Consider the following 21,049-nt stretch of genomic DNA (forward strand, 5'->3'; position numbering starts at 1 on the left):
CGGGCTTTTCACTGCAACGTTTAAAAAGCTCTTTGGCAACTTCAACCAAGTGGCTATGCTTCCTCTCCTTCACCCTCTTTTCTCTCGGTTTCTTACTCCTTCCCAATCCCCTACTGCTACAGTTTTAGGATCAACTTCCTCTCATCCAGATGGCTCTTTTAAACATTTCATCTTCTCCTCCCTGAAGCTAGGTCACCTTGAAAGGTCTTTTAAGTGTTTTAGCAGCTGCTGATGGAATAATCCAAAAACGTCCTCTCAGACTTCGACTTTTTCTTTGCACATTTGATGGAATGGACCAGAAATACAGTAATTTCAGGGTGAATTCACACCAGCCCTGATTAGTCCGCTTTACTCCAACTCCAGTTTGTTTGTCTAGAAAGTCTTCTCAGTCTGGGAGGCGTGAAGTCGCAATCAAACTCTGATCCGCCTACTAACCTGGGTTTCAGTTGATGTAGGGCTGAGTGTCGATATCAATAGTTATTGATTAGGTTTTTGTTTTAAATATCTGAAATATCTGAAATACTGCCAAACTGTTGCTGTGACTTTCCTGTTTTATCCAGTCTTCTCTGTATGTCGTTCTTTTAAAAACTGTTTTTAAGCAGTTATCAGACAAAGTGGCAGAACCTTAAACTGCTGCTGCGCCAGTAACTCAGTAGGCTGTTGCTAGGTAACCAAAGAATGAGTGAGTTGCTAGGTAACCAAAAGAGTCGGTGAGTTAATTGATTCCACCAATCTTACTTATGTTGAGCAGCCAAAGTATTTCCTGTGTCTGCATCTCCCAGAATGCTGTGCGGTTCTGGGTTTGAGTTAAGAGAAATTATTGAATATTCAGTCGGATGTATTATTGATATTGATCACGCATTGTGTATAGAAATGTCTATTCCTATTGATTTATTGTCAAACCCTGGGTTGAAGTGAACTCTGGTGTGGTTTGAATGCCAAGCGGAGATCGCTCCAAACGCAGGAAGTGGCCTACACTGCAGGGCATTCTGGGTAAATGCAACCAACACAAACACACAATTCAATCATTTGAATTCCTCTCTCAGACCGCAACTCAACTTCCTCCATTATTATTATTATTATTATAGTCACAGTTATTGTATGACTTGGAATCCATCTTGGATTCGATGCTCCTGTTCTGTGTGTGGACTGCACTAACCGTTTGCTTTATGTCTGGGATGCCGATGCGAAACACCATCATGGCGATGTGGGCGTCTTCAGATGGCACTGAGTTGGCAGTGCGCTCCTTCAGCCTCCTCTGCTGCTGATTGGCTGCTGCTTGGTGCGTGGGTCCGGGATTGGCCGAGTACGGGTTGGCGGCGTGTCCCGGGTTTCCTGGCCTCATCTGTCGATCCCCGCCGGGTCGTCCCGCCGGTTTGCCCGACTGTCTGTGACCCTCGCCTCTCCCGATCCGAGGCATGCCTCCTCGCCTGACCTCCTCCACCATCTCCTCGTCATCATCGTCTTCGTCTCCTTCCAGCTCGCCGTTCTCCTCTTCCTCCCCGTCCTCGTCGCGCTCATCCTCTTCCATCTCCTCTTCCTCCTCTTCCTCCTCCTCCTCTTCGTCTTCTGCCCCAGGATAGAGATGTCTGCTGTTTCCCAGCATCCTTTGTTGCTCCTCGTCACTGGACAGGGGGCTGAATGGCATCGTCATGGTGACAAAGATGGCGGTTCCAGTGGCAACACCATCATTCCCAGAGAGACACTGACGGGGAAAAGAAGGAAAGAAAGAAAAGTTTATTTGTGTTTCTCAGATGGAAAAAAGAAGAGTGAGAGATGACGACTTCAGGGTTTGAGTGAGGAATTATTCTGAAAAGTTTCCACAAGCCAGTCACTATGGAGCTAAATTGGGACCAAAAAGTTTGCTAAAAAAATTGTTTTGAAATTGAAAAAAAAAATATTTGAGACTGTAAAATAATTTTGAAGCAAAAACAATTTTAAAACTGGAAAAAATTAATTCAAACAGACAAAAAATATTTAAAACTGAAAAATAATTTTGAAACTGAAAAAAAACAAAAATCGCAAAAGAGCTAAAAAATGATAACACTAAAAATTGTATTGTATTATAAAGTAGGGATAAATGAAATACCAGCATTAACATTCATCCCTATTGACCAATTTTAACTGGACATTTCAGTATCAGTCTCTATTTTATATTCAACCCTGTTGACGCAAATCCTTCAAACACGAGAGCAGCTGCTTGCTGCTATTTATGCCTAAACCGTGTATTGAATTCACCTTTATTTAACGTATTTTCAGTATAAATTCAGCTGATGTGTTAAAGTCTGTGAGGTTCAAACTAATGGTAGCAGTGGAAGAGCTGCACAGATTCACAGCTCAGGTGGGAGAGTCATAAATCTATTTCTATGGCAAATGGAAGTAATTTTTACAAATTACCAAAGGAAACACATTTCATGTTTTGAAAACACACTTTTCAGATTTCCATCCTGTTTCACTTTCCTTCCACTTTGCATTTATGCACGTCTTTATGTTTCTAAACCATATAAAATCTTATTAAAAAAATACATTTAGGTTTGTGGCTGTAACACCAGGTATAAACCAGTGTCTGCACATTAAAAAAGACAATTTGTTCCCTTTTCTGTCACCGGAAATATAAAAATCCAACAAAGCATTTTAACAGACAGATAAAATGATTGAAAATGCAGCAGATGAGCAGCTGACGGAAGCTGAATCACTTCAGTGTCTGTCAGGCCGGAGGAGGTGTTGAAATAAATGCTTTTCATCTGCTTTACACAGTTGTTCTGTTTTCTGGCTTCCTTTTTCTCTCATTTTCAGAACACAAACAAGACAATATGCTGCCATTGTCACGGGAACAAAACTGAGCTGGAAATTAGTGAGGAAGCAGCTGGAAGGCAAAGACTTGGAAAGCATCAAAGTAACAGGCAACCGAGCGCAATGGAGTATTAGAGACATTATGGATAGAAAAAAATGAATTTAATTTCTACAAAAAACAGTTTGAGATTAATCTCAGATATTCTCTAGGGAAAAAAAATTAATTTCTGAGTTTGAAAAGTTGAAAAAAAAATGCTAGAAACATCTCAGATTGAGATTTATCTAAAAAATTTCTAAAAGGAAATTTGAAATTTTTGAATTTGAAAATTCAAACATTTGCTAGAAAAACTATTAATCTGTTTTTTTAGAAAAAACTTGGAAATTTTTTAATTTGAAAATTCTGAGATTTGATGGGGAAAATCTCCTAAATTTTTGTAGAAAAAACTGGTAAGCTTGTGAGTTGTAAAAGTCAAAACTTTAATTTTCTTAGTTTAATCTCAGAAATTTTCTACTTGAAAAGTCAGAAAAGTGGGGAAAAAAATGAAGGAAAAAGGTTAAAATGCGAAAAGAAACCCCCAAAATTTCCAGAAAAAAAAGGGGAAAGTTCCGAACTGGAAAAGGAAAAAAAATGCCTGAAAAAAAAGCCAATTTAAAAAAAAAACCCAAAAAAAGGCCAAGAAAAAAAATCAGTTTCAAAAGTTTAACATTTTCTAATTCTTGAGATTAACCTTATAATTTTCTCTGATTTTTTCCCCTAGAAAATATCTGGGATTAATCTCAAAATGTTAATCTTTAGGTGGAAATTAACTACGACTTTTTTATTTTCCTGACTGCCTGTTAGGTTCATGCTGTTAAATCAACATTTCCCCTCTGAAGGACAATAAAGGATTTCTCTCTTCCATCTCCAGGAAGCCTTTAGTGGTGCAGACAACCACCAGACCAGAGCAGAAACTCTGGTCTCCATGTGAACAGACAGGCCTGACAACCCTCACAACATAATAACACACTATTCACACCTCATATGTATAAATGAACCTTTTTGTGGCGCTAAATTTCACCTTCAAGGTCCCAGACATACAGAATCCCCTCCTGCACTGTGGAGAATGAACCGTCAGACTGTTTTTCTAGTCAAAAATCAGCTCAAAAGATGGTTTTCCTCCAGCAGTAGCTAAATCCTTGGTTCTTACAATGAAAAGACTTGCATCTGCACAATTTCATGTTTAAAAACGGCTCATCAAAAGTCCATTTCAATTTAAAATCTCCTCATTATTGCTCATAATGAGGAAGCTGAATGTTTAGGTAAGAAACCGTCATGTCTCAGTTCCAGATCAGTGATGAGACATTTTTACATCTGCATGGAAAATGTAAAGCGGCAAAGTGGTTTGTAATTACAGCTACTTGAATAAATTTGTGTAATTACATCAAATTAGAGGCTTCCTCGTTTACTTTTTCAGTTTTTCTCTGCAGATATTTCTGACATCTCTGGTTTCTGATTGGTCGATCCTGCGTGAAGGATTGAGGCTGTTTGTTATTCAGCCGTTCGGTTCTGCGGATCCTGAAGCGCTGCGCCGAGCCAAGCACAGGCCTTCAGGGACAGATCGGTAATCTGACTCACTCTGAAGTGGCTTTTTGGCTCTGAGGGGGCCACAGTGGATGATTTATTTATTTTATATTTTTAAAGGAAGAGACGTTACATCTGCTCTGCACACATGCAGAGAACTGTTACTTCCTTTTCAGAGGTTTGGTAGGGTTACTTCAGATTATTTCTGGTCTCTATTTTGCTTTAGACAGCACATTTACATCATGTTAGATAAATCCCAGAGCAGGGTTGTCCAAAGTGTGGCCCCGGGGGCCGTTTGCAGCCCTCTGAGGGATTCTGTGCGGCCCCCTGTCCTCAATGCAAGACACTTTTTCATCTGTGATAAATAAGTACCACCTTAAATATGAGGTACAAAAAACAGACGTTTCTGCAATCGTCTTAGATTTGGAGTAACTAGAACCACAAACATCGACTTACTTTTACTCAAATGCAAAGCAACAGGCCAAATAAGAAAATAATCAACCCCAAAAAGTTAATCGTTGATCTGAAATTTAACTTTAGTTTATTATTGAGCAGATAAAATTCTTTTTGCAACCAAATGTTCTTTCAATGCAAATATTTTGGCCGTCTTTGCAAAAACCACTGGATCCTTAAAAAACCTGTAAAATCCAGAATATATTTACGATTAATCGGATTAATCGATTATTAAAATAATCATCATTTAGCAATCGTTTAACAGTTAACTGGAGTATGCAGACTCAAAAAAAAGGCAATTTAAAGAACAAAACACGCAGAGCCAAAAAAGTACCAAAAAAAAAAAGACATATTGTGTACAAGATTTTTAAAAAAATCATTTTTGGTAAATATATTCCAACAAAACTCCTCAAGTGGCTTAGTGTCAGCTCCATCTGGTTCAAATTCAGTAAAATAATAATAATAATCCTATTAAGCACCTTTTGCTGTCTAATTATTAATTGTTTAATCCAAAAATAATAAGTAAAAAATGTTGACCTTTTCACATAAAGTTAGATGTACTTTTTAGCTGCAGATGTAACTCTGCCACAACTAAATGAATGTTCACTAAATGAATGTTATATTATTGCATTTTGGACAATAAAATACTTATTTTCTTATTTACAAAAATAATTTAACTATTTATTTGTATTTTGTCATGCATTTTAAATGTTGTATAAAAAAAATCCAAGTTGGTTAAATGAAAAATCCACAGAAAATGCCAACTTTTTAACCAGATTAATTGATTAATCAATAAAATTAATTAGTTGCAGGCCTAGTTAGGTGATTTTCTGGAGTTTCGAGCACATTAAGGGCATAAAATAAGCACCTTAATGGTAGGAATTAAGCAAAACATAAACATAAGTGTCAGCCATTACATTACAAGTAGTTCATTTAATATGAAGCAAAGCTAACGAGCCCTCCAGTATCAAGCTGTTTCTGAGGAATACCACCAGAGGAATGTAAGAAAACTCAATAAAAATCAAAGCAAGCCTGTAAAACATAACAGAGAAGAGATATCAGGGGAGGAGAGACATTAAATGAATGAAGGAGACGGCAGCAGTCAGAGCAAACTGGAGGGGGACGAAGGGGAGAGCCGGCAGGTTTCTGCAGACCTGTCAGAAATCTGACCAACCGGAGAACGGTGCACACACAAGAGATGATTATAATGTGAAGAAGCCAGCGCTTTGCATAGTGCTGAGTAATCAGAGATAGGCAGAGGCTTTGGAGGAAGCGGCGGGGTGCGGGATGCAGAAGGTGAGCAGCAGAACACAGTCAGCCGACGGAGCAAAGCAGAAACTAGTGAGGAGAGTCGGTCCCAGAGTTGAAGGACAAACACAATGAGAGAGACGGATTAAAACAACAAACTGCATTATTGAGCATATGCAGAGTTAATCCTGGGATGCTAATTAGAGCTGTGACAGCTAATGCATTTGATTGGGAATTAAATAATGTCATTTAACTTAACTTTGTTATTGATTAATCAACTATTCTGATGATTAATCGATTTAAAAAACTGTCACATTCTGCAGATCTTTTATTTAAGCCTTTTTTAAATACATTGTTAGAATCAAATTAAAAGAAAGGAAATTATTCTTCAACTATTTTAGTAATTAATTATTCTATTGATTATTCTGACGATTAATCAATCGATTAATCAAATTTTTAAAAATTGTCAAATTATGTAGATTTTTCATTTAACCACAAGCCTTCTATGTACAACATTAGAAAAACATTAAAAGAAGCAATAAAAATATTCTAATAATTTCTTAAATAGAAAAATAAGCACTTTATATAAAATGCTGCAAAGGATACATCTGAAATTAAAAACTAACTGATTGTTCTGCTAAACGGCCACGTCCGTTTGTAAACCACTCACAGATGCTGTTTAATATTCAAAAATATTTCAGTTTGACTGAGGAACAGACAGACGGTCCTGCAGTCATGCTGCTTGTGGCTAAAAATAAAAGTTAAAGGGAAGTAGCAGAATGTTGCAAAGAAAAGACAATGACTAAGTGCCATAAACGGAAAGAATTCAACAGCAAATTGGAGTAAAAAGAGACTTTAAAGATTCAGACACGATAGGGAAGTAATAGTTTGGCAGAAATTAGAAGCACAATTAGGGAAATTTAGAAACTACTTCACCAAACAGTCAAGTTGGGACTCTGAGAGGAAGCCGAAGTAACCAGAGAACCTCTGCTTCACAGGGATGCAAACTCCATGCAGAGAGACGCCAGACCGGGAATTTAACCAAGAACCTACTTGGTGTCACTGCTAGCAAAACCTCCACATCCAGACCTTAGAATAAAAACATAAACAGCAGTAATTTGGGTTATTTCGCCTGTCAAAAGAAAAAAAAAATAAAATGTTAATTCTTTCAGTCATATTTTCAACATGCTGTTCATTAATTCATAAATGTCAGTTTCAAATTAAATATTTAATTAGCAGGCTAAATATTAAGCTTACAAACTAAAGATTTAGTTCAAAACTAAATATTTAGCTAGCAAGCTAAAGCTTCAGTTTAAAAATACTTAGCTAGTGAGAAATATTTAGTTTTAAGTTAAATAGTTATGGAATTAAATATTTCAGCTTCAATCTAAATATTTAGTTAGCAAATTAAATATTTAGCTCTAAGCTCAACATTTAATTAGCAGGTTAAATATTTAGTTAACAAGTCAAATATTTTAGCTTCAAATTAAATATTTAATTAGGGAGCTAAAAAAATCAGGCAAAAACAAAATATAAACATTTGGCTTCATACTGATTACTGAGTTATGAAACTTAAATTAAATATTTAGTTACTTAACTAAATATTTAATTGCTTAACTAAATATTTAGTTAGTGATTTAATATTTAGCTTGTGAGTTAATATTTCATCATCAAACTAAATATTTTGGGAGCAAACTAAGATATTAGGTTGAAGCTAAATATAAACATTTAGCTCCATGTTGATTATTTAGTTATCAAACTTGATATTTCGTTTTAAACTATTTAGTTCACTGTCTAAAGTTTAGCTTGGATCTAAATATCTAATCTACTATATTTAGTTTATAGCTAAATATTTACCTTGCTAATTAAATATTTAGTTGAAACTGTTAAATTTATAATGATTAACAGGTGAAAATAGAACTTTGAAAAATTGAACCTCCATTTTTTTTTATTAGAGGCTAAATAAGTAAAATTATTTCTGTAATTTCTGACTGCAGCTTTTCAAACAGAACTCTACGTGTTTTTACAGAGTGAAATCCACTCACATCCATGCCGATTAGATCATCATCAGAAAAAAATAGTGACCTGAAAGGTGCTGGCGTGACAGTCCTGTTTGCCACGCCTTTTTGGCTCTTTATTCACATTTTCATGGCAGATATTAGTCTGATCCCAGGGGATGTAAAAGAGAAAACGAAGGTGCCGCTAAAAGGCCTAAAAACTAAACTTAGGAGAGATTCATTGTTCATTAAGCCGGAACAGGTCAGAAAATTAGAGTAATAATCAGTTCCCAGGAGAAAAGTGGTGAGTCGTGCATGAAAGACCTTCATTTCACATGAGAGCTTTTGTGTGCCTCTTGGAGTGATGATGAAGAGGGTGATGAAGCGATTAGACACTGCCTCACACCAACAAATGATAATCATCTGCTCATCTTTACATCTGAGTAGGGGAATAAAAGCGCGACTACTCCCCTTGGAGAACGGCTTCTGCTCCGGGTCACATCATTAACCTGTTCAGTCTTCTTACCAGCTTCAAACTGCATTAACCCGGCTAACCTTCACCTCACCGAGCAACCAGAGAGAGGAGCTTCGCACGGAGACGAAGAGCATCACAGGTCAGCTGGACTAAATTACATTTCAAATTAAAAGAGGTCACAAAGCAGGGAATGTTTTATGGTTTAAAATGCAACTCCAAAACGAAAACTGGACTGTTACTGCTTCTGCCTGGTAGCTGAAATAAAACAGAATGAATTGTTGGTTTATAAGCTAATGCTAAACTAAGCTTAGCTTCAACTGAAAGTGTGACGTTTTCATGTAACGTCATACTTCTGAGAACTCTGTACCCGACAGCCATCTTGGTAGGCATCCGTAAATAAACGTCATGACAGTTGCTATGACAACAATAAACAAGCAACGTTTTCTGTCTCATACAGATCGATCCCGACATCAGCGTTTTTTTTATATATATATTGTACATTAGTAAATATACTTTCTTTTTATTGGTCTCAAAATCATGGTTTTTCTGTGCGTTTGCCTACCAAGATGGCGGTTCAGTGGTGCAGATCACTTCAGGTTCAGGCTGACGGGAACTATGTATTAGCATAAAACAAACATCGTTACTAAAGTAACCGCTGCTCATATTAGAGCAGAAATTAAAAACATTAAATAAACAAGATAATCCTTTATTAGTCCTTCATTAGGCAAGATGTTGGAAACCGCCGCTGAGTAAGAGAAATGAAAAACAAACAAATAAAAAAACAGTAGTGTAGAAAAAAACACCGTAAAAACTAAACTAGAAGCATAAATATGAAAATATCTATCTATCTATCTATCTATCAAAAAATGCAGATGTGTATTTAGAAAGAAATACACATCTACAAACAGGCAAAACAAAAGTAAAAACCACAAAACAATCGCCAAAACTATCAGCGTGATGGTAAATACTGGTGTCAGATTTATATTTATAGTGATTAAATCAAGAAATAAGGAATAAAAACAGTAAAATAAGAAAAAAGCTCAGAATGAGCAGAGCTGTTGCAACAAGCTGCCGCTCACTGGGGGCGCCATGGCAACCATCTGAGCTAATGCTACTAAGTAACATTAGCTAACGTTAGCTAAGACTACAACTTTTTATTTTATAAGAACTTTTCTAGAAAGTCAAGAGGGAAGTATATATTTCCTGGTCTGATTAGGAGTTTGTTTGAAATAGTAAATGCAAAAAAAAAGATTTATTAGTTATTAAGTCAAAGGATTTATGACTTTAAACTGGTTTAAAATCTGTTTCTTATTTCAACTGAAGCACCTTTTCCTACTCCAGGCTTTCTGCCATGCAAGATCTTATTGGCTCCTTTCACCACTTTCCTGTTCATGTTGTTTTGTTTTATTTTGACAAGCGTGTTACTACCAGAGCTTTCCACATCCTGGTTATTTTCAGCATGTTGACTAAACTGACAACCAGAAAGATTAAAGTGGCAGGGTTTCTTTTCCAGCTGCCAAAATCAACCACTGATGTTCACATCAAGTTATTGTGACCTTCAGTGGTTTCTCAATGAGAAACAAGCAGATGTCAACTCCTCGTTTACTAGTTTCTTTATACAAACTTTTGACCATTTTCCCAGAAGCTCATTTGTGAGGTCAGACACTAATGTTGGACAGGAAGGGTTTGTTTTCCCTCTCTGCTTTAATACATCCCAATGGCGCACTGTTGGGTTGAGGTTTTTACAGCCGATGGGTTTCCATATACATCTTGAGCAGTCAGCTTTTATGGACTTTACGTTGTTCTGTCAGAACAAAACGTAATTTGTCTAGTCAGTGTAATAAGAGTATAACACATCTTGCTGGATGTTAGATTGTCCCAGAAATTATTGCAATAATCAATAATATTTTGAGACCATTTTCAATTGCTAAAGTAATAATGGCATTTTAATGCGAGTCCAACCTTTCAGATCAACAACATTTAATTTCTAAAGAAACATTTAACAATGGAACGGGAAAACAGTTTAAATATCCAAAATGAATAACAAAACTAAAACAACAATAATTAAAATTAATTATCGAGTCTCTGAAATTGATTTTCTACAGATATTATTCACATAATAAAGGGGAGCATCTCTATGTTGTCCACATGGTAATTATCAATCACATTTTAATGTATCATGTGATTAATTTATTTATTGCTTATTGTAACAGGCTTACTAACAACGATTTAAAATAAATAATAAAGAAACTGACGAAAACAAAAGGTTTTCAGAAATAAACCTTCTTTCAAATGATTCAGAAAATTCACTTAGGAATTATGAATATAATGTGGAATCTATAACAAATCATAGAATTAGATTGAAAAGATCTGCCCTTACGGATCGGGGACATTGTCACCGAAACCCGATCAAGAATATTTTTCAATATCGGGACCGATACAAATATTAATATCAAATCTGTGCCCCTCCGGTCAACCTGGGGTGACAACTAAACATCTAGAATCAAACTTATCTGAAACAGGGTTATGAGGCAGCATTCATGGCTTCTCTTTTACTTTTCGTGAGACAGAAGTGAGCGATAACTTTCCTGGTTTCCTTCCAGAGTCTTGACCCGGTTCCACTGATCTTCAGTCAGTGTGAAGTCTGTGTGATGCCATCAACAGATTAAAAAAAACTCAACCAGCACGGCGACATTCAACCTTCCTCCATGCTCATCTTTTTATCTCTCCCGAACACATGCGGATCTCCGTATGCGCCGTCTCTCTGCTTCACCCTCTCCTTTATGTAGGACATAGCGTGTATATAGACGGATATTTTCAGTGTCTCAGTCCCCAGGAAATTTCACTGGGAAACTTCCAAAGAACACACCGCCCCAGTTTTGTGCCACGAAACTGGAACGGCCGATTTCCCTTCTCTCCTTGTTTGACATCGACTCACAAATGGACACAAATCGTCCCATCGCTCTCTTTGCTAATGCAAACAAAGACTCTGAGGCTCAACAGCTGTCCCTGAGGAAAGAGTCAACACACGCAGATTAAAAACCGAAACTTCTCTGGATGAAATCCGACCCAGCGGTCAGCGGAGCCGCACATCAGCAGGACCTGAGGGAGCCGAGCGAAGGACCACAAAACCACCTGATCCACACATGTTCTTACGTAACCAGCCGTTGTGCTATAAAACTAGAATGAAGGCCAGTGGAGGAGCGCAGTTTGAAACGGTTACACCAATGTGATGTTTCCAAAGGCAATAGGTTTGAACACAGAACACAGCTGCAATGCTAACAGCTTTCCTGGTAGCTACATGTCAGAGTCATCACAGCGGAAACGTTTCCTTTTGTATTTTTGGACACAAAATCCCAGATAAAGCTGCAAGAATTCAAATTAAGATTTTAAAGGAAATACAGTCTTTTAATTTCAGGCTATTACCTAAAGCAAATCCAACACTGCAAAAAAAACAAACAAAAAAAAACTCAATTGTACCAAGTATTTTCAGTCTAAACATTTTTCCATGTTATATCAGATATATGCACTAGTAAGTAGATCAAAAATACTTTGTGTTTTTGCAGTGCACACTTGAGATAAAACAAAACTGACAGGATATTTATCCATGTTTGTAAGCAGATCAAAGTTCAATTGTATGTTCACACCTCCCCAAACAAACCGGACTGTCTAGACAAATTAACTAAAGTTGGATTAAAGTGGAGTAAATAGGGATGGACTGAAAAAAGTTAATTTTCTGAAGCTGTGGTTGTGCCCCCCAAAATAAAATTCAATTTGAGCCCACATTTATTCTTGGTGTAATAGAAAAATATACATGACAAAAAACACAAAATCTTACCAAGTATTTTTGGTCTAGTTTCTGGTGCAAATATCTTACTGTACTTGAAGTAAGACAAAACTGACTTACAAGTAACTATACAGTAAGATAGAAGCTTATTTTATGTCAATAATTTCTTAATATTGAGTAAAAGTATTAGTTCCTCTGGCAGATTACTTAACTTACAACATGAGAAAAATGTCTTGGTACAAGTGAAAGAATCTGCCAGTGGAACTAGAACTGGGTTGCTAGGTGACGGCCTGTGCTTGGCTGGGGTTGCTAGGTAACGACACATTGCCTAGCAACCCCAGCCAATGTTTTACCAATGTTGATAGTAAAATAAGTGAAATAATCTGCTAGTGGAACTAGTACTTTTACATCAATATAAAGGAATTATTTATTTAAAACAAGCTCCTATATTTTGCTGTAAAGTTACTTGTAAGTTAGTTTTGTCTTATTCGAGTGAACTAAGATATTTGCACTGGACACTAGACCATAAAAACTTAGTAAGATTTTGTGTTTTTGCAGTGTTTGCTAAAGCTCGTCTTTTCTCTACAGAACAGGAGAGGAGGAAAATCAATCATCTGGGGAGCAGCAGCGAACAGAGAACACATTCAAATAGTCTGCTAATTAATTAGCTTTATTCATCATCGAATCTCTGCGGGCTGAGACAGAGCCCGCGCTGCTGCTCTGCTCGCAGAGAAACATCCTGATTCACACTCAGACCCGTCGGTCTCGACCGGCGGAGCGGCTGAAGTGGCAGAACCAGGCGAGGCTGCATCAAGGCCAAGCTGGGGCAAACAGTTGGCAGCACGCGGAGAGGTTTATGAATAAATGAGCCACAATGGGAGACGCTGCAGGGTGGAGACCGGCTGAACATATGACGGGCTGTGAAATATTGAGAGTGGATGCTGCTCCACCGCTCCGGGCAGCAAACAAGAGGCTCAGCACCAAATATACAACGGCGTGTTAGGGCCACTGTGGATGGAAAAGAGGAGTAAATTTACGCCAAAAAAACTCTGTAATTTTCAGATTAATTACAGAAATTTTCTAGGAAATTTTTTTTAAAGTTTCTGAGTTTTATATGTCAAAAATTTGCTTGAAAAAACTCAAAATTTTAGATGAATCTCAGAAATTTTCTAGAAAAACAAGGAAATTTTGGATTTTGAAAAATCAAAAAATCACTAGAAAAAATGAAATTCTGAGTATCTCAAGAATTAAAAAAAAAACATAAAATCTTTTTTGTTTGAAAAGCTGAAAATTTGCTAGAAAAAGACTCAGAAATTTTGAGATGAATCTCAGAAATTTTCTAGAAAAAGAAAGAACATTTCTGAGCTCCAAAAGTCAAAAATTTGCAAGAAAACAAAAACTCAGGAATTTTGATTTTAATCTCAGAGATTTTCCATAAAAAAGTTGGGAATGGGGTTTCAAAAGAATCAAATGTTGAATTTTTAAGTTCAGAAATTTTCACGTTTTTCTCTAAATTTTTTAGCTTGATCTAAAACTGAGTTTTTTCAAGAAAATTTTCTACTTTTAGAGCTCAGAAATTTCCTTGGTTTATCTAGGAAATTTCTGAAAATAATGTCAACATTTCTGAGTTTTTATTGGCAGAAATGTCCTCCTCTTCCCCCCCCCATCTACAGTGGCCTTAATAAACTGTGGTATCCATCCCCCCAGGTAATTATTCTTTGTTTTACAGCCTCATTGAAAGCCAACTTTACATGGATTTTACTTCACCTCGGTCGCTTTAAAGCCTTGTCAGAATTCAGCAGGTTGTGATCCCACCTTCAGGGAGCTGATTAAAGCGGAGCTCAGGAGACGGTTTATAGAGCCGGTGAATCACAACAGTAGGAGACGGATCCATACTCACTTTATAGGATCCCAGAATGAGGGCAAAGGTCAGGCAGAGCTGTCACAGAGAGAGTAAGTCTTGTCTTAAGAAGTGAAGGAGGTCTGACCCCGTTGTGGTCTCAATCAGGAGCTTTTCTCAGAGGACATCAAGACTTTAAATTTAACAGAAACAGCTGTTTCTGTGACAGCATTTCAGGTGTGCTTTAGATAGAAAAAAAGCTGTAAGTTTCTGCCAGAAAAAGTTTTTTTTCTATCTACGTTGATCCTAATACGCCGTTACTATTTCTCCTCCATAACATCTAATAAGCCCCATAGGGTTTTCTGTAGTATGTTTAAAATAGCATACGCAAATCTAATTTAGTTTTTCTCTATTTCGATAATCTTATTAACCAAAATAAGATGGAACATTGAATGATTGTAACAGTTTTTTTGCATTTTACAGCATATAAGCCTTTTAGAAATATCATAAATAAGGCTACACATTTTGATGTGACAGTTAAGCTATAGAGGATTTTAACTCAACAGCAAAACAAAAACAGATTTTTAAACCTTTTCCTGTTTTCTGCAAACTAAGTGGCCAGAGAAAAGCAAATGAGCAGTTAAAAGACTTCAGTGCAGAGAATGATAACTAAAACTCTAAGCAGTGAGAGAAATCTATCACACGCCTGCAATGTAGGCCAATCGATACGACTTCAAGCAGCTCCCACAAGCTGCATCAATGTGCTCCTCTCTCCACCAACCCTCCTCCTATAGAGTTTAAACAGCAGAAGGCCTTGTGACCTCAGTAATTTTTGTCATTATTTCCAGGATGTGGGTTAAAGTTGATCGGACAGTGTGATGTCCGGCTGAGCTGCCAGGATGCAGGATGTATCACCTCCCATTCACGCTGCTGTGGCTATAAATACAGCCAGCTGTGTTTCCATTATTAATGCAGAACAGCACCCCAAACCTTTTTCTCTGGCCCTGAACACTGCCGACTCATCATCTCCCATGCACTTTCAAACACCCACTGCTGCCTACTGCTGGTGCACACCGACATCATGCAGAACGGTGCAAAGCTTTCCAGCTTCTTCGTACTCTACTTCCAAGGAAACAGAGTACGAAGAAATTAAGAAACTATAAGAAAACGACACAAAAGATTAAAGAAAAACTGCAGAAATGGGTCAAGACTTTAGCACAATATGAACATGAAAAACTCATCGTTAAATGTTTAATTTGCTGGAAGAGGTATATACAATGTAAATAAACAAAAATTGTAGATATCTTATTTTAAAACAACAGCTTAATAATGAGTGGAGGCGTTTGTGTTATTTGCCACTGAGAGGCAGAAAAACTAAAATGCATAATGATAAACCAATAGATGAACAAATTATTAATTTAAAACATATTTAATGGGATCCACGATTAGTTGTAACAACAGATTTAACATTTATTTCAGGTGTAAAATGAATACTGTAAAATACTGCAGGCTGTTTAGTTTTTATAAACTTAAATAAAATATTGCCACACGGACGTCGCCATTTTGTTTACGCTGCAATGCATTCTGGGTAGATTACATTTCTACGCTACCGCGGTAGCTTCGTCTAGCCAGAACAATTATTTTTACACGATAAGTAACGTTCAGCGCTTTCCATTTGACCAACAGCGTCACAGTCAAAATATTTTCTCAAATATATTATATTGTTGTGTCACAAAAACGTAAAAATGCTGTACTGTCACTCCAAACATCCATTCATTATCTTCCCATTTGTCTTGATTTCGTGTTAGCTCCTGCTAATGACGCTAGCTCCTGCTAATACACTAATCAGTATAAAACAAGCATATTACGTTTGTTTGTTTTAACAAATATCTCGTGTATAAAGCCACATGAACACTTTACGGCAGTTTACCTAAATTCAGATGTTTTATGTCCATAATAATAGCCTACCCGTGTAGCGTCCCGGTTGAAAGGATGGTCTCTCAAACTGATGGTTCACGTTTCTTTATTCAACAGCCTTTGTACATGAACACACCGTAAGAGCTACAAACATACAAATAAAATACCATTAGTAACTCTTAGTGGTTCTAACCTTTTACCTTAACCTTACTTTATGTAATATTATTAAATTTACAATACATGCATTTAATTAACTATAACATTTCTATATTACAAATGAACTAAAACGTATTCCAACTGTTTAAACTGTTCGACAGTTAATCAAATATTAACACTATTTCATGTCGAAACATAAACATTACGCGCTCAATATATACAATACTCTCGTCAAAACACTCACCTTGTTCCCTCATCAACCAAGCGCTAATTAATTGTTTAGACCGTAGTTGGACTTTTCCTTAGTCATCTCCCTTTAACTGTGACTCGTACGCTCTCTTACTCTCTGCACTATGTCCAAAACAGTAAATTGTCAGTTATTGTCAGAAGTTTGTGTAGATCAGCAACCTTGTCCCTTTAAAAACCCTTTCAAATTAAAAGCATCGGTCGAAAGGTAACAAATAACACTTGGTTATATGAGCAAACATTTAAATAAATAAATAAATAAATAAATGTATTAATAAAGTCATTTACATCCCGTGTTATGAACTATGCGGTGCGCAGGTGGAAAGAATGGCGACATAGACAACAAATGCAGTTTTTGAAGTAAATGAGTTTTTAGGTGTCCTAAACAGCAACTTTTAGATTAATGGGAAAATAACAACATATTTAGGCCAATATGTTTGCTTATCCAGAAATGCATTTTACAGTTTCTGATAAAACTTCATTCAAAACAAAAAATATGTTTAAGAAAATACAAAGTGAAAAGAAAATGGAACTATATTTTTATTTATATTAATAAGTAAAAAGAAATAAACCTTTAGAACAACAATGCTTCCCATAATACTACTAATACTAATCGTAATAGGTATGTATTAAAAGTGTTTATTCTCTCATTTTCTTTGTAAAAAAAATACTTTTCAATACTTTAGTCCTCATTGTCCTGAAAGGGAAAGAACAGACTCACAGTCCAGGCAACTTCTGTGCTTAAATACCAACAAAAATTTAAATAAAATAAGGTTACTTAAATTTAAATTAGGCAAAAACAAACGGAGATAAGAAAGCTGTTTAAAGAGGTCATAAGAGGAGCAACAATTAGTTTTTGTGGTGTCAAAGCTGATCACTGGACTGGAAAATGAAGAGTGAACAGGCCAGAGCCTGTGAACATGAACACAGCTGTTCCACTGTGACAGAAACAAAACGAAGCAGCTCAAACACCTTTCAATCACCGCAAGCAAACATGACACCAGGTGAAATCTACACAAAACACCGTGTCACTCAGAGTGACAGCGTCATCGACAGAAACTCTCACTGCACTAAACACGAGTGTCCAACTAGACGTACAGCTGAAATTATAACTGAAACTCAATCATATTAGCCACTTAGCAATAAGAGGACATGAAGCTGCTGCTGTTGATGGATAGAAAACGGAGGGGCTACACTCAATGTTGGGAGAGTAAATGGCTATGAGGAAATAAATATGTTTGAACCTCTAGTGTTTATCCATTCTATTTCTCTCTGAGCGTCATTTGGTATCCTTCATCCAGACCTTTATTGGGTACACCAGTTCAATTACTTGCTACAATAAATAATGAATCAGCCAATAACAGATCAGAGCATTTGGGCATCCAGACGTGGTGAGAAGTGGCTCTCTCATTTCCTCAGAAAAAGAGAAAGTGTTGAGCTGCAGTAGCTCAAATAATCACCTGGAGTACAGGGAAGACCCTCTCTTCATGCCAAGCACATCAATTCTCAACCTGGCAGCTGATATTATGCCAGTTGAACGCTAAGAGCCCCACCTGTCAGCCAAAAGCAGGAAACTGAGGATGCGTTAACACCAGCCATGCTTAGTCCACTTTCATCCAACTGTAGTTTGTTTGTCGAAAGTCTGGTTCGCTTGGGGAGATGTGAATGTGTAATTAAACACTGGTGTGGACTATATGCAGGGTTCGAATGCAAACGCCAAGCGGGCCGGAGACGGCTCCAAAACCAGGAAGTGAACTGTAGTGCAGGGCATTCTGGGTAAACGCAACCAAAACAAACGTGAGTCCAGCTAGTGAGAGAAATGGTTTGTGGTCTTTCAGCAAAGACAAAAGACAAATCCTACAAGCGCTTAAAATCTAAAGCCACTCCATTTCTGTCTACATTTTGTGAAGAAGGAAGTTGTGCTCATGTCTTCTTCAGAGGGTTTTGTGTTGTTTCCTTTAGTAGTTCTTGGTGCAGCGCCCCCACAGGTAAGGAGGGGAACTCCCTCAGGGGAAACCCAGATTGGTCTGAAGGCGTCATATTGACTTTTCTCTGTCACTGTACTCAGAATGCGCTCCACTCTGCCATGAGGGACATCAAAATAACCTAAGAACAAATTAACTCCTGTAAATCTTTTAAGAAAAACAGGCAGCTGGTGGCCTGATATCTATTTATTTAGCTGATTTAATTGTAAAAATTGTCACTGGATGCTGTACAAACAGGAAAGGATGCAAACCAAACTCATTTTATGGTAAAACTTGATGAGGAATGAAGACGGCAATGGATAGCAGCCGTCAGTCGTAAGGACTGGCAGTCCTCAGTGAATCCACAGATTTGCAGCAAACACGTTTTACAAGGTAATAAGATTAATGTTCATTTACTGTACAAGTAAGAAAGATTTGTAAGATGCACTTAAATATTGCATTACAGAGAAGGTACGTGTCTAATCATTGGTTACCATGGAGAAAATGCTCCACCATCATGTAGCCCAGCAGGTGGGAAAAACACTGGTCAGCATCTAGACTTTTACGTCTGCTCTGCTGTAAGGGAAAACGGTATAAATTATGTGGCGTGAATTCAGGCAAAGTCAACACATCAGGTGGGAGAAGGTGAGAAGGTGAGTTGGTTTCTATGTCCAACTGTTGAAAATACCACCGTCTACGAGGCAGAACTAGGTGTGCAACTTCCACAGACAAATTAGCTCTAGTAGAAAACATGTACTGGAAAAACAACTTGGGAAAACAATCACAGTTTCTCCATTCGGTACTTACATCCCTCACTTCTGATGTCCGTCATGGTGATGAAGTGCAAAGAGTCAATACCTGCTCTGCCTTTGAAACTAATTAGTGTTCATTAAAGTTAGACATAAATGGAGAGCCTAGCTAAATTCATGGATGAATGGACTTACAGAAACATGCAGGGACTCTGTATTAATGAGACTCAAAACTACAAATTCATTCACTAAAAGTGTTAAAGGTTAACATGTATTTTTAAGTTGGTGTTGGATAGATAACACCTGAATGCACCAATAGACCTTCCTGCTGCCTCAAATACAACCAGGTGGCGCTCCATCTGACCCTCCCATCATGGCCGCCCTGGGTCGGTGCCGCTCCACCGCTGCCGTGCATCTGCATCTAAAAATAGCAACCCCACTTTGATGACGACGCGGTGGAAAAATCCCCCCATGCACCTCTGTGTGGCACATTTAGCCCTAATAAACTGAGAGAGAATCCATGATGCATGGAGGAGTCTGGCCAAAGCTCCACTACCTTCCCTCTCTGCACTCCACTCCCTGCAATTATCATCAGTGGACGGTTTTAATGGGATAAGTGGGATTTGGTTTGGAGAGCAAGTAAGAGTGTTACTGGGGTGTTATTACTGAGTATGTTGCAGTGCCTGAAGACACAGAATCACACTCCGAACAGTCTTTGTGCTGATCAAATGTTGGCTTGAGGCAAACCACTGGTGATGAAAGTTTTATAACCACATAAAATGCTGCGACTCCTCGTTGGCATGGTTATAGCCGGAGAGAGAGAGAGAGAGAGAGAGAGAGAGAGAGAGAGAGAGAGCTGATAGGTGTTGCACTGAGGAAATAATGATAGATCTGTTCCCTGCACACATTTAATGGTAAACTAATACAAAAGTACTTCACTTTATTAAACTACAGCACTTTGGCCAACATCTCTTGGTTTTTATGTGCTGCATAAATAAATTTACATTAACAAAATGTGAGTCAAGATCAGCCATAATTCATCTGAATGGATCGATATAACAAATCAACTTCCAAAGATGTCAACACTTAATTAAATACACAGCAAAAGTATTCAAATCCCTTGAACTTTTCCACATCCAGTCACCAAAAAATGAGTTGCCAAGAGGTTTAAAGGACCCAAAGCATCACCAATCAACACAGAAATGGTTCAGAAGAGAGAAAATCAACTTTCAAGGTATTCTCAACTCTGAAGAACAAGTGAGATTAGTTGAAAAAAGTGAACATAAGAGATGATTTAAAAACAGTGAGCACAAAAGGCTACCCTTTTCAAATGTTTTAGCGCCGTTTTAATGGAAATCGGGGGATTTAAGGCGGCCGTTAAATTATGTTACTGCAATAAAAGTTTCCCATTTTCTCTTATTTCACTTTCTATCCTTTCTGACACTGACTCCGACACCTTCTTATCTCAGATAACCAAGTATTAACCAACAATTTGGAAGCGCCAACTGGACAAATGTCTCAGAAGAGACACCAAACCAATGTGTGATTTCCTTCCTCGCTGACACCAAGAGTTTAGTCCCAAAAATCTCAGAACCATCACGCTTCAAGGCTGACAGGCTTCAATCTCACCCATTTTTTTCTCTACCGGAAGTAATGGTATCACCTGTGTCTGCAAAACACTCCAACACCCCATTAATGCCAGGCAGAACCGTCGCTCAGCTGTGACGAAGAACCCACAGACGATGAAATGATTAACAGTTCCTGTCGCTCAAAGACAGGTGGCTGCAGGTGAGTGACAGAGGGGAAGGAAATCAGAGGAAACAAGAGAGAGAGGACAAGGCTGAAGTAGGACAAAGCGCAGGG

General features: G+C 37.5%; 1 protein-coding gene and 1 long non-coding RNA gene across 6 annotated transcripts in view; one reads left to right on the plus strand and one right to left on the minus strand.

Moving 5' to 3' along the window:
• shank1 (SH3 and multiple ankyrin repeat domains 1) overlaps positions 1-21,049 on the minus strand; it is an 80,322-nt gene that overhangs the window by 53,457 nt on the left and 5,816 nt on the right. For 2 of the 5 annotated variants that reach the window (XM_016676400.1, XM_016676399.1), the window contains exons 1-2: positions 3,852-4,195; positions 1,160-1,705 (exon numbers count right to left, since the gene is read on the minus strand). In XM_016676400.1, coding sequence (XP_016531886.1) covers positions 1,160-1,705; positions 3,852-3,869 — 564 coding nt within the window. In that variant the 5' untranslated portion in view covers positions 3,870-4,195. Of the gene's footprint in view, positions 1-1,159; positions 1,706-3,851; positions 4,196-11,083; positions 11,230-21,049 lie in introns of those variants that run through there. The other 3 variants (XM_016676402.1, XM_016676398.1, XM_016676401.1) reach the window with 3 other exon arrangements.
• Positions 640-19,150, plus strand: LOC107837330 (uncharacterized). Its single transcript, XR_001663344.1, has 3 exons — positions 640-742; positions 7,382-7,384; positions 19,139-19,150. It is a non-coding gene; the product is annotated as an uncharacterized LOC107837330 (long non-coding RNA).

Source organism: Poecilia formosa, unplaced genomic scaffold (genome assembly GCF_000485575.1).
Source record: "Poecilia formosa unplaced genomic scaffold, Poecilia_formosa-5.1.2 Scaffold134, whole genome shotgun sequence".
NCBI lineage: Eukaryota > Metazoa > Chordata > Actinopteri > Cyprinodontiformes > Poeciliidae > Poecilia > Poecilia formosa.